Source organism: Gadus chalcogrammus, chromosome 13 (genome assembly GCF_026213295.1).
Source record: "Gadus chalcogrammus isolate NIFS_2021 chromosome 13, NIFS_Gcha_1.0, whole genome shotgun sequence".
Taxonomy (NCBI): Eukaryota; Metazoa; Chordata; class Actinopteri; order Gadiformes; family Gadidae; genus Gadus; species Gadus chalcogrammus.
The window spans coordinates 5,600,598-5,614,650 of NC_079424.1; the positions used below are offsets into that span (position 1 = coordinate 5,600,598).

A 14,053-nucleotide genomic window follows, 5' to 3' on the forward strand; every position below is an offset into this window, starting at 1 on the left:
CCGAGCTGTTTGTATCAGTTATACATCAGTTATGTCTGTGGTGTGTTTGACTGCGAACAGAGCTTTATTTACTGCTCTAGATTATATAACCAAATGGTTAACCGTGTAAGCATCTGTTATACTGCAGGAATTGTATGCCTATTATATCAATTAACAGGGTATTATTTCAGACGTTTGTTATTTGAATGGTTAATGATATAATATTTACAGTAGTATAGATTGGATTACTCAATGCTCAAAATCAAATATCTATCTTAATTTGTAATATGTTGTTTTTTAGTCTGAGTTCTGAAACGTTATTTACGCCCACATGTTTAAATGCGTAGCCTACATGGCTGTAAACGGACCTACAATCCTTCTCTGATTACCTAATGTAGACCCATCTAATCGAATCGAATCTTCCTCATGCAGTAAAAAAAGCCCACACACACACACACACACACACACACACACACACACACACACACACACACACACACACACACACACACACACACACACACACACACACACACACACACACACACACACACACACACACCTCAGAAGTGTTCTTTCCCCCCTTCTTCAAGACATGATGTTAATAGGATAAAGTTATGATTAATCTGCTGAGTGGAAAGAGACGATTATTGGAGATGATTCAAATATTTGAGATGGGACTTTATTCTTTGGTTTTCATCTTTTTTAAATTAGAAATGGTGGAAGCTCTGCTTTTTTCTGTAGGTTATTATCAGGCTTTCAATATAGAAATAGTTGAGTTGAATAAATGGTCTTCCTCCATATTGACCCATCGTGGTTGTTCGTTACAATTTATTAGCAGCCACATACTGCTCACTGTACTCTCAGCATGTATATATTACGTGAGTGACGCAGTAATACTGCATACTGTTCACTGTACTCTGAGCATGTATATATGTATCACCTGAGTGACGCAGTGAAACTGCATTAGCTGCCACATGCTCACTGTTCTCTGAGCATGTATATTATCAGCATACCAAGTTCGCATTTCGTAAATATTTCTTCCTGTTAATATTTCAAGGTATTTTTACCATAGCCCGAACAACAGATCTGCACTCAAACTAGTCTATTGCTTTCCTGACAACTGATTTATTGAAAATCAAGAGGCTGAGTTTGTAATGCCGGCAAACTAGAGCTGGGTTGGCATCTTTACGCAAAGGTTCTGACTCGCCTCCCTTAGGCTTGAAGAGCCTGCAGCGAGAGGCTGTCTGGAGCTGCATCTTCAACCACTGTGCAATGTGTCAGGACGCTGACAAGTCCTATTAGGCATAGAAGGGGAAAAGTTATCCGCATTCGTTAGATATGTTGACTCACACTGCCGTCATCCTCCCTCTCTCTCTCTCTCTCTCTCTCTCTCTCTCTCTCTCTCTCTCTCTCCCTCTCTCTCTCTCTCTCTCTCTCTCTCTCTCTCTCTCTCTCTCTCTCTCTCTCTCTCTTTCTCTCTCTCTCTCTCTCTCTCTCTCTCTCCCTCTCTCTCTCTCTCTCTCTCTCTCTCTCTTCCTCTCTCTCTCTCTCTCTCTCTCTCCTCTCTCTCTGACTCTCTCTCTCTCTCTCTCTCTCTCTCTCTCTCTCTCTCTCTCTCTCTCTCTCTCTCTCTCTCTCTCTCTTCCTCTCTCTCTGACTCTCTCTCTCTCTCTCTGACTCTCTCTCTCTCTCTCTCTCTCTCTCTCTCTCTCTCTCTCTCTCTCTCTCTCTCTCTCTCGCTATCCATAGTATCCATCACTTTACATTGAATTATATGCACTGGTTCATATAGTAATGCTGTTTCCATGGTGACTTAATTGGGGTGGGGTTTAGTGTTAGTCCATTACTTGCTCCATTGGATCGTCCGGGTGTATTACCCTGTTATAGAAGCCCAACAGTAGCATCACATTAACAGTGAGAGAGTCAAGTAGGTAAATGTCTCACAAGCACTCGTAAAAGAGAAAAAGAAACAACTGACTGGGGTGAGAACATTTACTCCTGTGAGAAAACAAACAGCAGGCAGTTGTAGTGTAAATTATTGATGTGATCCACTTAGTGGCCATAATTACCGTCACACCGTTAGGTGTGATGAATGGAAATAATGTAGAGATGTGAAGCCTTAAAGTTGCAGTGTGTAGGATTTAGTGGTATCAACCAACTGCCCTCTTCACAACTACGGTGGCCTGTACCAGAGATGGAAATTAACTTTTTTGCCCACCAGCCACTGTGGCAGGTAGATTTAAAAATCTACCAGCCACTCATCTTTTTTACCAGCCACTTTTTATGCGCTATATATTTTTTAATATATGCGTACATTTTAAACAAATTGAAATGTTAAAAATAAAACAACATGCATGGCTACACCATCATAAGTCAATCTAATTAGTGCCTGAATACAAATGTGTCCACAGACATGGTAACTAACGTATGATAGTAAGCATTATTGGCCCTTAACACTAATATTCAGAAAAAACATTGCCTCAAAAGGCTATTGGCCTATTGGCTAGTAGAGGCATATACTTGAACTTTATACCCTGAACTTTTAAACGTTGCAAACGTGCAAAAACATAATTATATATTTATGTGGCATTCAGTCCAATGCTGGAAATATATCTGTGGCATTCAGTAGGCCAATGCTGTGATAAAATATGTAAAGTATGACCAAGTGTTGCTTTCTGTTCAATAGATAGAACGTTATCAATCCCCTGTGGGAGAAATTTGTTAATGTTTGTCCCTATAAAACAATAATGGTAAAAAAATAAATACACGACGGTAACTGCGTAAGTCAAACCGTCCAATCTGAAGGCTCTACTTAACCACGCCCCCTACTCACTTCCACCAATGCAAAGCGAACAGAACTGAGTCGGGGAGGGCGTAGCATAACTAGTTTGCGAACGACCCAAAGAAACGCAACGCAAATACAATGAGAACATGTATGAGGCTTTAATAAAATCCCGGACGATTTTTAAATTCCGCCACACATTTTTTAAAAGTGTCTCAAAAAGAGGGCATGTCCGGGCAAAAGACGACGTCTGGTTACCCTACGTACGGGAAACCCATTTGGTTCCTACCTGTAACACTGTTTAATAGCGTCCCAAATTGGTGAGCGCTATCCTGGTAATTTCTCTGCGTGAGAAATACGAAGTGTGGCGTGTGTATGGGTTGAATTGCGTGTGTCAAACGCCGAATGCGTGAGACGAGAGCCCTGTTACCGGTATATTATATAGTCAAAAGAGGCGGACCTTACTGGAAAGTATTACCCGACACAGTGGCGGGTGAAGTGACACAATTCACCCGCCACCATACAAATCCACCCGCAAATGGCGGGTGGCGGGTGTTAATTTCCATCCCTGGCCTGTACTGGCCTTTATTAGGGTGCCAGAAGGTACATCCACCATGATGTCATGACTTCATTTTACCAGCAGGTGAAATGTTGTTGGGTCCTTACAAACCTTTTCATATTGAGACAGAGACCACCAACCAATCCACCCAGTGTACTCAACCAAGAGGTGGTCCCCCATTTCCTCTGGGTGGACATCAACACTCTTTACATCTCCTCACCCTCCAACGTCTCCTCTCCTGGATGTGGCCGACCTGCCCCCTGATGTTCTCCACGTTCCTCCAGGTTCAACCTGCCCCCTGATGTTCTCCCTGTGTCTCTTTCCCCCCAGGTGGCCAACCTCCTCCGGCTCTTCCAGATCCCCCAGATCAGCTACGCCTCCACCAGCGCCAAGCTCAGCGACAAGTCTCGCTACGACTACTTTGCCCGCACCGTGCCCCCCGACTTCTACCAGGCCAAGGCCATGGCGGAGATCCTGCGCTACTTCAACTGGACCTACGTGTCCACCGTGGCGTCGGAGGGCGACTACGGCGAGACGGGCATCGACGCCTTCCAGCAGGAGGCGCGCGCCCGCCAAATCTGCATCGCCACCTCGGCCAAGGTGAGCCGCTCGATGAGCCGCTGGAGCTACGAGAACGTGATCCGCTCGCTGCAGCTCAAGTCCAACGCCAAGGTGGTGATCCTGTTCACGCGCAGCGAGGACGCCCGCGAGCTGCTGGTGGCCGCCAACCGCATGAACGTGTCCTTCACCTGGGTGGCCAGCGACGGCTGGGGCGCGCAGGAGAGCGTGGTGCGCGGCAGCGAGGCGGTGGCCGACGGCGCCTTCACCATCGAGCTGGCCTCCTACCCCATCCCCCGCTTCAACGACTACTTCACCAGCCTGCACCCCTACAACAACACCCGGAACCCCTGGTTCAGGGAGTTCTGGGAGAACCAGTTCCAGTGCAGCCTCCACGACCTGGGCTGCGGGAAACACTCGCTGAAGGACGTGCCCTTTGAGCCCGAGTCCAAGATCATGTTCGTGGTGAACGCCGTGTTCGCCATGGCGACCGCCCTGCACAACATGAGGCAGGCCCTGTGCCCCAACTCCACCGGCGTCTGCGAGGCGCTCAAACCGGGCAACGGCAGGAAGTTCTACAAGGACTACATCCTCAAGGTCAAGTTTGATGGTGAGTTCGGCCTCGCTCTTCTATAGGCTCCCTTGCTGTTTGTTTGAGTCATACATATTTGATGGGCTCTCTTTTACTTCAAATAAACCTGAAGTCGGTAACCTTCCCTGCACACACATCGACCAATTATATTCCATTGGATGCAGGACAAACCCAGGATGTTTCTCAGGCTTCATGCACAAAGACAAGAGGTTGTAATAATAGTGTTGCTGTTTCCGGCTGGGGGTCTTGGCTTGGGTACAGGGTTAGGGTTGGATGGAGAGTAATTAATCCAGGGTTAGGGTTACAGTTAGGGTTAGATGGAGAGAGTATCATATTCAGTTGTTTCAGTGCGACGGGAAATTAAAGAGATGGGTTAAATCATTCAAGCAAATGAAAACCCCAACGGATTTGAATACTGATAGGTGTATAATATTCTCTCTCTCTCCGTGGACGGCAATCAGATGAAACCTGTGTGTGCGCAGTCCACCCGTTAGACCGGACCGGGCCAGTCTAGATCATTGGACGACAGGAGACACCCTTGACATTTAGCACTGTTCTCTGAATACAATTTTCTGTCAAAAAGCTCACAGAAATTCTAACACCCACTCAAGACAACATCGCTACATTCTCGCCCAGTGCAAGGAGTTCTGCTCATAGCCCTGCACTGAACTCTGTCATGCAAATGCAACTGTGTTTCGGGTTTATGCTTTAATCATGAACATTATGAACTCGTTGTGTCATCTGCCTGAAAACCCCTTTCTTTACTTTTCCTCCCCCTTCTCTCTCTTTTCCTCCACCTTGTCTTTCTTTTCCTCCCCCTTCTCTCTCTTTTCCTCCACCTTGTCTTTCTTTTCCTCCCCCTTCTCTCTCTTTTCCTCCCCCTTCTCTCTCTTTTCCTCTCCCTTCTCTCTCTTTTCCTCCACCTTGTCTTTCTTTTCCTCCCCCTTCTCTCTCTTTTCCTCCCCCTTCTCTCTCTTTTTCTCCCCCTTCTCTTTCTTTTTCCTCCCCTTCTTTTTATTTTCCTCCCCCTTCTCCCTCTTTTCCTCCCCCTTCTCAATATTCTTCCTCCCCTTCTTTTTTTACTTTCCTCCCCTTTCTCTCTCTTTCCTCCGCCTTCTATCTCCTCCCTCCCCCCTTTCTCTCTCTTTCCTCCCCCTCCTAGCGCCGTTCCGTCCGGCCGACACGGAGAACATGGTCCGCTTCGACGGCTTCGGGGACAGCCTCGGCCGCTACAACATCTTCCACTACCACAAGGAGGGCGCCCGCTACGTCTACCGCAAGGTGGGCTACTGGGCCGAGAGCCTCACCCTGGACACCCACCTGATCCCCTGGGCCGGCCGGGCCGCGCCCACCTCCCAGTGCAGCGACCCCTGCAGGAAGAACGAGGTGAAGAGCATGCAGCCGGGCGACGTGTGCTGCTGGATCTGCATCCCGTGCCAGGCCTACCAGTTCCTCCGCGACGAGTTCACCTGCGCCGACTGCAGCTTCGGCCAGTGGCCGCTGGCCAACCTGAGCGGCTGCTACGACCTGCCCGAGGAGTACATCCGCTGGGAGGACGCCTGGGCCGTGGGGCCCGTGGCCATCTCCTGCCTGGGCATCGTGTGCACCCTGTCGGTGGTGGGCCTGTTCCTCAAGCACAACGAGACCCCCGTGGTGAAGGCCAGCGGGCGGGAGCTGTCCTACATCCTGCTGCTGGGGGTGCTGATGTGCTACAGCATGACCTTCATCTACATCGGCAAGCCGTCGGCCGCCGTGTGCACGCTGCGCCGCCTGGGCCTGGGCACCTCCTTCGCCGTGTGCTACTCGGCGCTGCTCACCAAGACCAACCGCATCGCCCGCATCTTCAGCGGCGCCACGGACGGCGCGCAGCGGCCGCGGTTCATCAGCCCCGCCTCCCAGGTGGCCATCTGCGGGGGCCTGATCTCCTGCCAGCTGCTGGTGGTCCTGCTCTGGCTGCTGGTGGAGACGCCGGGCGTTAGGAAGGAGGTGAGCCCCGAGAGGAGGGACGTGGTCACCCTCAAGTGCAACAGCAGGGACTCCAGCATGCTGCTGTCACTCACCTACAACTGCGTGCTCATCGTCCTGTGCACCGTCTACGCCTTCAAGACCCGCAAGTGTCCGGAGAACTTCAACGAGGCCAAGTTCATCGGCTTCACCATGTACACCACCTGCATCATCTGGCTGGCCTTCCAGCCCATCTTCTACGTCACGGCCAGCGACTACAGGGTGAGGACTCTGCTCTGGGCGTCTGCGTATAGGTTCTATTTCCTGTAGGCGTAGCCGTCTAGGCTTCGCCTTATGGGCTGGTCTCGTGCGTGCTCTCGCATGCACGCGAGAGCACGCACGGGACAAGCCCAAACCCTTCAACCCAAGCCTTCTAAGCTTCGCCTAGAAGGCTATGCCTACAATCATAGCACTAGAGTTATCATAACATAACTATCGTTTCTGTATTGTAATCTTTTCTAAATGACCAAAACGCGGCGCGTGTTTATGTGATTGAGGTAAAACGGTCGTGCATTTGTTTGTCTTGCATTGATTTGCTGAGGGAAACAAGCAAAGGTTTTGGACAAGGGCCGATTGTGGATCAGTGCTAGGTGTGTTTTCATTGCCTGACCCTTGATGTTAACGACAGTTGATGTTACTTAAGCGTGATATTTAATATAACGTCAACGGCTCATTGGAGCGACTCACCTCACCTCGGACGGAAATCCCTCTACTATGTTATTCGAATAATTAAAGATATAAATGCCATCCTCTGAAGAAAAAAGACAGACAAACAGACAGACGGTGTACAGTAATTCAGTGAAAACAGTCTGAACCTGGGAGCCTCCAGGGAGAGTTGAGTGAGGGATGCGTAGGTAAAGCCCCCCCGAGACCCCCAGAGAGAAACACAGAGTCCTGCCCGCACACGAGGCGGGCTGATGGGGAGCCGATGTCCCCTCGCGTCCCCACGGGCCAGAGGAGGGCTGTAGCGGCGGAGCCCAGCTGTGTGCTGCTGTCCTGGGACCGCGGGGGCTCCCAGGGACCCCCGAGTTAGAGTTAGTTAGAGGGACTCATGGACACAGATCTCCACTTTGACACATGAATAATTACTGTGTCGGCCCAGCTCCCACATGCCTCACGTTCCTCCCGCTGAAGGACGGATTACGAGTGCTCATGGGTTTGTGGCTCGTTCTCCAGTTGCTGTGCCACAGTCTTGCACGTTATGGCCTGCCATGGAGCGACCACGTAGCCACTGTACTCAGTGGTCTTGCACGAAATGTTAAGGCAAACTAGATATGAACTACGGAGCCATGACTATCACATTTGATTAAGCTATACAATATTGAAGATGTGCTCTGCACCCACGGGGGATAGGGCAATCCTGGGGAAGCCTGCTTCTCCCCCCCCCCCCACCCAGTACACACAAACACACACACACACACACACACACACACACACACACACGCACACACACGCTCACACACACACACACACACCACTCATAAACAGTGCTGATTAAACAGCAGGCTAATATCCCCAGTGCTCATATGAAAGCACTGATGGATAAAATTCAAAGTGGAAGGGCAGGAAAACAAATAGCGTCTGTTATCCGTGTACCATCTACTAATGGAGGTATATACATTCCCTTTAGGAATATATATATATGTGTTATATTTTTTAATATTTAGGTTCTCTCGACATTGGGGTTTTCCCCCACTATGATTTATAACTACCAAAAGTACAAGATTTCTAATCTCCTGAAAGGAACAATATCTCAAGCTTACAAATTCTGAAGCGCAAAGATTGTAGCGTTACTTAAATTCTAGAAACACAACGACAACAATAGTAGACAATGTAGGCAGAGGGACTTCAGTAAGAAAGAACCTGGGATGAAAGAAAAGCCACACAAAAGAAGTACAAATGAAATGATAAATTATATTGCGTTTTTATATGTTAATCTTTGTCACACCTTCAAACCAAATATGACATTTGATGACACAATCCTTTGAACAAAGAGACATGTTCAAATGAGTCAGTTAGGCATCCTTGTCTGGTTCTGTCTTCAACAACAATACACCAATGGCCCATCTCTGTTCCCTCTAGATGGTTTCAAATGAAACGGACAGCTGCACGTCTGCCTCAAAGCAAAAGGATGGGGTCTGAATGCTGTAATTGTGGTGCAGCAGTGCATTGGTCCTCTGTGTTTGACAGTTGAAAAACAGACAGAGGCAGTCAGTATATAGTGTACAACCCTCTCTGTTTGACAGTGGTAGTCATTATGAAGGTATAATCCTCCCTGTTTGACAGTGGTAGTCAGTATGAAGGTATAATCCTCCCTGTTTGACAGTGGTAGTCAGTATGAAGGTATAATCCTCCCTGTTTGACAGTGGCAGTCAGTATGAAGGTACAACCCTCTCTGTTTGATATTGGTAGTCATTATGATGGTATAATCCTCCCTGTTTTACAGTGGTAGTCAGTATGAAGGTATAATCCTCCCTGTTTGACAGTGGTAGTCAGTATGAAGGTACAAGCCTCTATTTGACAGTGGTAGTCATTATGAAGGTATAATCCTCCCTGTTTGACAGTGTTAGTCAGTATGAAGGTACAACCCTCCCTGTTTGAGAGTGTTAGTCAGTATGAAGGCACAACCCTCTATTTGACAGTGGTAGTCAGTATGAAGGCACAACCCTCTATTTGACAGTGGTAGTCAGTATGAAGGCACAACCCTCTCTATTTGACAGTGGTAGTCATTATGAAGGTATAATCCTCCCTGTTTTACAGTGGTAGTCATTCTGAAGGTATAATCCTCCCTGTTTGACATTGTTAGTCAGTATGAAGGCACATTCCTCTATTTGACAGTGGTAGTCAGTATGAAGGTACAACCCTCTCTATTTGACAGTGGTAGTCGGTATGAAGGTACAACCCTCTCTATTTGACAGTGGTAGTCAGTATGAAGGCACAATCCTCTCTATTTGACAGTGGTAGTCAGTATGAAGGTACAATCCTCCCCCATCAGTGGACAGATGGAGGAACCCTTCCTAACGCTACTCATGTCCTCTGGTCTGACTGAGCAACTGCTCGTGAATTATTAAACACACCGTTCATTCTTATGCAATGCTGTCACACGGTGCTGCTCAAGATCCAGGTTGATTCTCATCTTCTTTAAAGGTATTCTTAATGACCTGCACTGTATTAACTGACTGATTTAAATGGTACATTAACATTCCAGGTGTGAAAGAAAGCCAAAGGTTTCTACTGGTTTGAAGCCGACTGGATTCATTTGAAACAAATCAAATCATATTTTTTTTAAGGATATAGTGAAAGAAATATTCCCAAATGTTTAATGTACAATACTACCATACCATATTGTTAAAATATTTGTTTCATGTGCATATGTCTCACATATGTTTGCATGTTTATCTATGCATCTTACTTACACAATTTGCCATCTAATTCAACACTTATTGTTCAACACAATAATACTTCCATTACACCCTTGATTCCCCTTCATATTTCCCTTCTGAATCGATAGGCTTGAAGAAGTACTCCAGTACTGATACTGTGGTCGACTGGTCGTATATTATATATATATCCACCTATATATAATGGTATACAGCTCTGCTCTGTGTGGGTGTTTCACACTTTAACGCAGGAACAGTGTGTTCCCCTGCTCAGTGTCACCTTATCCTCATACCGTCATTACCGTTCAACAATCTGGGACAGACGTCTGCCTGCCGAGACAGACTGACAAGAACACAGCAGACACCCACACGGCCCATCGGAGAGGCTACATGGGGGGGGGGGGGGGGAGGCGGGGTGGAGGCAACATGGGGGGGTGGAGGCAGAGTGGAGGTGGGAGGAGGCAACATGAGGGGGTGGAGGTGAGAAGGGGAGAGGGGGCCAGAAGTTCAGACAGGAGATTGAAGGCGGGAACGAGAACCCGGTTCACGGTATGAACGGTGTGACACCACATCCCTGTTCTCATGTTCATGATGAGGGGACGTTCAACAGGTTGGGTTCCTCCATTACATGTATACATTCTGGATAATGGCGTACTTGCTTTCCATTTGGTTTATCTCTCCATTTGGTTTATCAACCCCTCTTAGATCCAAACACAAGAAATGATTGTGCTCACAAGCGGTTCAATGTGTCGTCAAATCTGCCCGGTAACGACACGGTTGTGGACCAATCAGCTACATTTACATTTAGGGCATTTAGCAGACGCATTTAGCAGACGCATTTATCCAAAGCAACAAAGCAACGGTTAATGCACACATTCACACACCGACGGTGGAGTCAACCACGCAAGGCGACAGCCAGCTCGTCAGAAGCAATTTGGGTTGGGTGTCTTGCTCAGGGACACCTCCACACTCAGCTAGGAGGAGCCGGGGATCGAACTAGCAACCTTTCGGTTCCCTAGCGGCCCTGATCGGTTCTGACGGGTGCGCCTGGTGCCTCTGTGTCGGTTCCAGGTGCAGACCACCACCATGTGCATCTCGGTCAGCCTGAGCGGCTCGGTGGTGCTGGGCTGTCTCTTCGCCCCCAAGGTGCACATCATCCTGTTCCAGCCCCAGAAGAATGTCAGCAGCCTGCGGGGGGCCAGCACCCGCCACAGCCTCCCCCCCGGCCCCGGCTCCAGCTTCTCCCAAGGTTCCTTCTGTTTATTACTGTATTATGGTATTTATTACTGTATTATTGTATTTATTACTGTATTATTCTGTTTATTACTGTTTTATTGTGTTTATTACTGTATTATTGTGTTTATTACTGTATTATTGTGTTTATTACTGTATTATTGTGTTTATTACTGTATTATTCTTCGGCTAAATCTTCTGGTAAGGTTCCTTCTGTTTATTGTATTATTCTCTTTCAGGTTCCTTCTGGTCCTCATTATCATTGTGTTTATTACTGTATTATTCTTCAGTCTCCCCAAAACTCAAGCTTCTCTCAAGTTATTCTCCTTCTGGTCCTCGTTATCATTGTGTTTATTACTGTATTAATCTTCAGCCCTCCTACATTTCCAGCGTCTCTCAAGGTTCCTTCTGTTTATTACTGTATTATTGTGTTTATTACTGTATTATTCTTCAGCCTTTTTACGGATCTAGCCTCTCTCAAGGTGCTTTCCTTCCCACTGGCTCCAGATTTTCTCAAGGTTCCTTCTGTTTATTAATGTATTAACCCATTGTGGTTATTACTGTATTATTCTTCAGCCTCATTGCGTTTATTACTGAATTATTCTTCAGTCTCTCCATGGCTCCAGCTTCTCTCGAGGTGAATGCCTCCATAACGGTGATCTGCTGATCCACTTCATCATGTATCACATGTTTTAAGAGTTTCCTTCACCTCGTGACCTTCTGGTCCACTTCACCATTGGGTCGCGCTGTGTCACATATTTTAAGAGTTTCTGCCATTTCTGGATGAACGTTACCACAGTAACCAGAATTCCTCCACTCATGTTGTGTTTGGATCCGTGACCGTGAACATGACGAGTCATTGAGAAGTTTAGGAGACCTGGAGAGGAGAGGCATTGTAGTCACACGGCTACACTCCAGCTCCCAGTACACCTCTCATGAAGAATAGTCCGTAGAGCAGCCACAGAGCAGCTTGTGGACCATGTGCACCTGGGCCTCTGTGTGGGTCACAGCATGGGAGAGCGGAGAGCCACCCAGTATATCCAATGGTTATGCCTGGAGCCGTCCCCTGTGGCTTAAGGGTTAGGGTGAGGTCAGTTCCTAGTGAGTCTGCTGCTGCCTGGTGCGTCTCCCGCCAGTGAGAAGAACAAACATCTTACATCACGCCTGGCGTGATCTAAGATGTCACGCCCTTTCCCCCCAAGGTGCTGACCCCCCCCCAACACAAGGTCCACTTTAGGAGGGCAGACATCAACACGCTCCAACAACTAGAGTGAATCCCAGGTGCAAAGTGTGTCTCTGGACCGCCAATCACAGGGATGGATGATACTCGTCCTGCCTGTCATCCCTCTCTCTGTATATATAATCACCCTTTCCTAAACTCATATATATATATGCATAAATACTATCTATGTACTATACATATATGCTCTTATATAGCCCTCCCTGTCCTCTCTGCATTCTGTCCATCCCCTCCTCTAACCTATGCATCCCTCTATCCATTCATCCATCCATCTATCCATCCATCTCCATTCCCCAGTGTTACTGATGGTAGTCTGTTGCACACAGTGACTGAAGACCATAGCCGAGAGAGGCCAGTAGGGACGGCTCAAAATAACCCGTTACTGCCTGGCAGACCGACCCTGCACTGACACCGTCCTTACCTTCCCAACCAGTCAGCCTACACTGAAGACGGAGTCAACCGCGCAGGGGACAGCCGGCCGGTCGGGAGCCGTCAGGGTGAGGTGCCTTGCTCAGGGACACCTCGACACTCCGCTAGGAGGAGCCGGGGATCGTACTTGCAGCCTTTAGGTGTCGAGTGAACCCGCCCTCCCTCCTGAGCTAAGCCTGTTTTGACGCCTGTTATTATTTTGTGAGCGTTGTTTCAGAAGCGACTGAAGTGACTGAACTTTGAGGTTCTGAATGTGGTCCACCAAAGTATTCAGATATTACAAACCTGTCGATATTTATTATAGAGGGATTTACTCCCTCTATTGTCAACTAAATCGATGATTAATATGGTGTTGTGTGTGTGTGTGTGTGTGTGTGTGTGTGTGTGTGTGTGTGTGTGTGTGTGTGTGTGTGTGTGTGTGTGTGTGTGTGTGTGTGTGTGTGTGTGTGTGTGTTGCAGGGTCCGCAGCCAACGTGGTCCCGACGGTCTGCAATGGCCGTGAGGTGGTGGACTCCACGACGTCGTCCTTGTGAGCAGCAGCCTCCACTAGGCTGACCCTCCTAACCCTAACCACAAGCCTAACCCCTAACCCTGACCCTAACCACAAGCCTAACCCCTAACCCTGACCCTAACCACAAGCCTAACCCCTAACCCTGACCCTAACCACAAGCCTAGTCCCTAACCCTGACCCTAACCACAAGCCTAGCCCCTAACCCTGACCCTAACCACTAGCCTAACCCCTAACCCTGACCACTAGCCTGACCCCTAAACCTAACCACTAGCCTAACCCTAACCACTAGCCTGACCCCTAAACCTAACCACTAGCCTAACCCCTAACCACTAGCCTAACACTAACCACTAGCCTAACCCTAACCCTAACCACTAGCCACACCCCTAACCCTATACAACCACCAGTCCTGATCCTGACCCACCCCCTTATATAACCACTTGCCTGACCTACCTCCCAAATATAACCACTAGTCCTGACCCACCCCATTATTTAACCACAAGTCAAGGGTCAGGGTTAGCCCCAACCCTAACCCTAACCCACCCTGTTAAATAACCACTAGTCCTGATCAGGGTCAGGGTTAGCCCTAACCCTTGCCCTAACCCTAGCCCTAGGCCTAACCCTAGCCCTAACCCACCCTGTTATATAACCACTAGTCCTGATTCAGGTGTTGTGGATATTAAAGCGGTCACAGAGTCCTGGTTGTTGTCCTCTGAGTGCTGTGATACACGTCCCGCTTCCATTGTTCCTTCTTCTTTTTTACTAGAGATTTAAATGAGATGCCAA

At 48.1% G+C, this 14,053-nt stretch overlaps 1 protein-coding gene across 1 annotated transcript in view; it reads left to right on the plus strand.

Moving 5' to 3' along the window:
* The window catches only part of grm2a (glutamate receptor, metabotropic 2a), a 21,898-nt gene extending 8,606 nt beyond the window's left edge, over window positions 1–13,292 (plus strand). Inside the window, exons 2-5 of the mRNA XM_056606461.1 lie at window positions 3,654–4,491; window positions 5,636–6,699; window positions 10,929–11,106; window positions 13,219–13,292. Of these exons, the coding sequence (XP_056462436.1) occupies window positions 3,654–4,491; window positions 5,636–6,699; window positions 10,929–11,106; window positions 13,219–13,292 (2,154 nt within the window). The remainder of the gene's footprint in view (window positions 1–3,653; window positions 4,492–5,635; window positions 6,700–10,928; window positions 11,107–13,218) is intronic.
* Window positions 13,293–14,053: the final 761 nt, after the last annotated feature.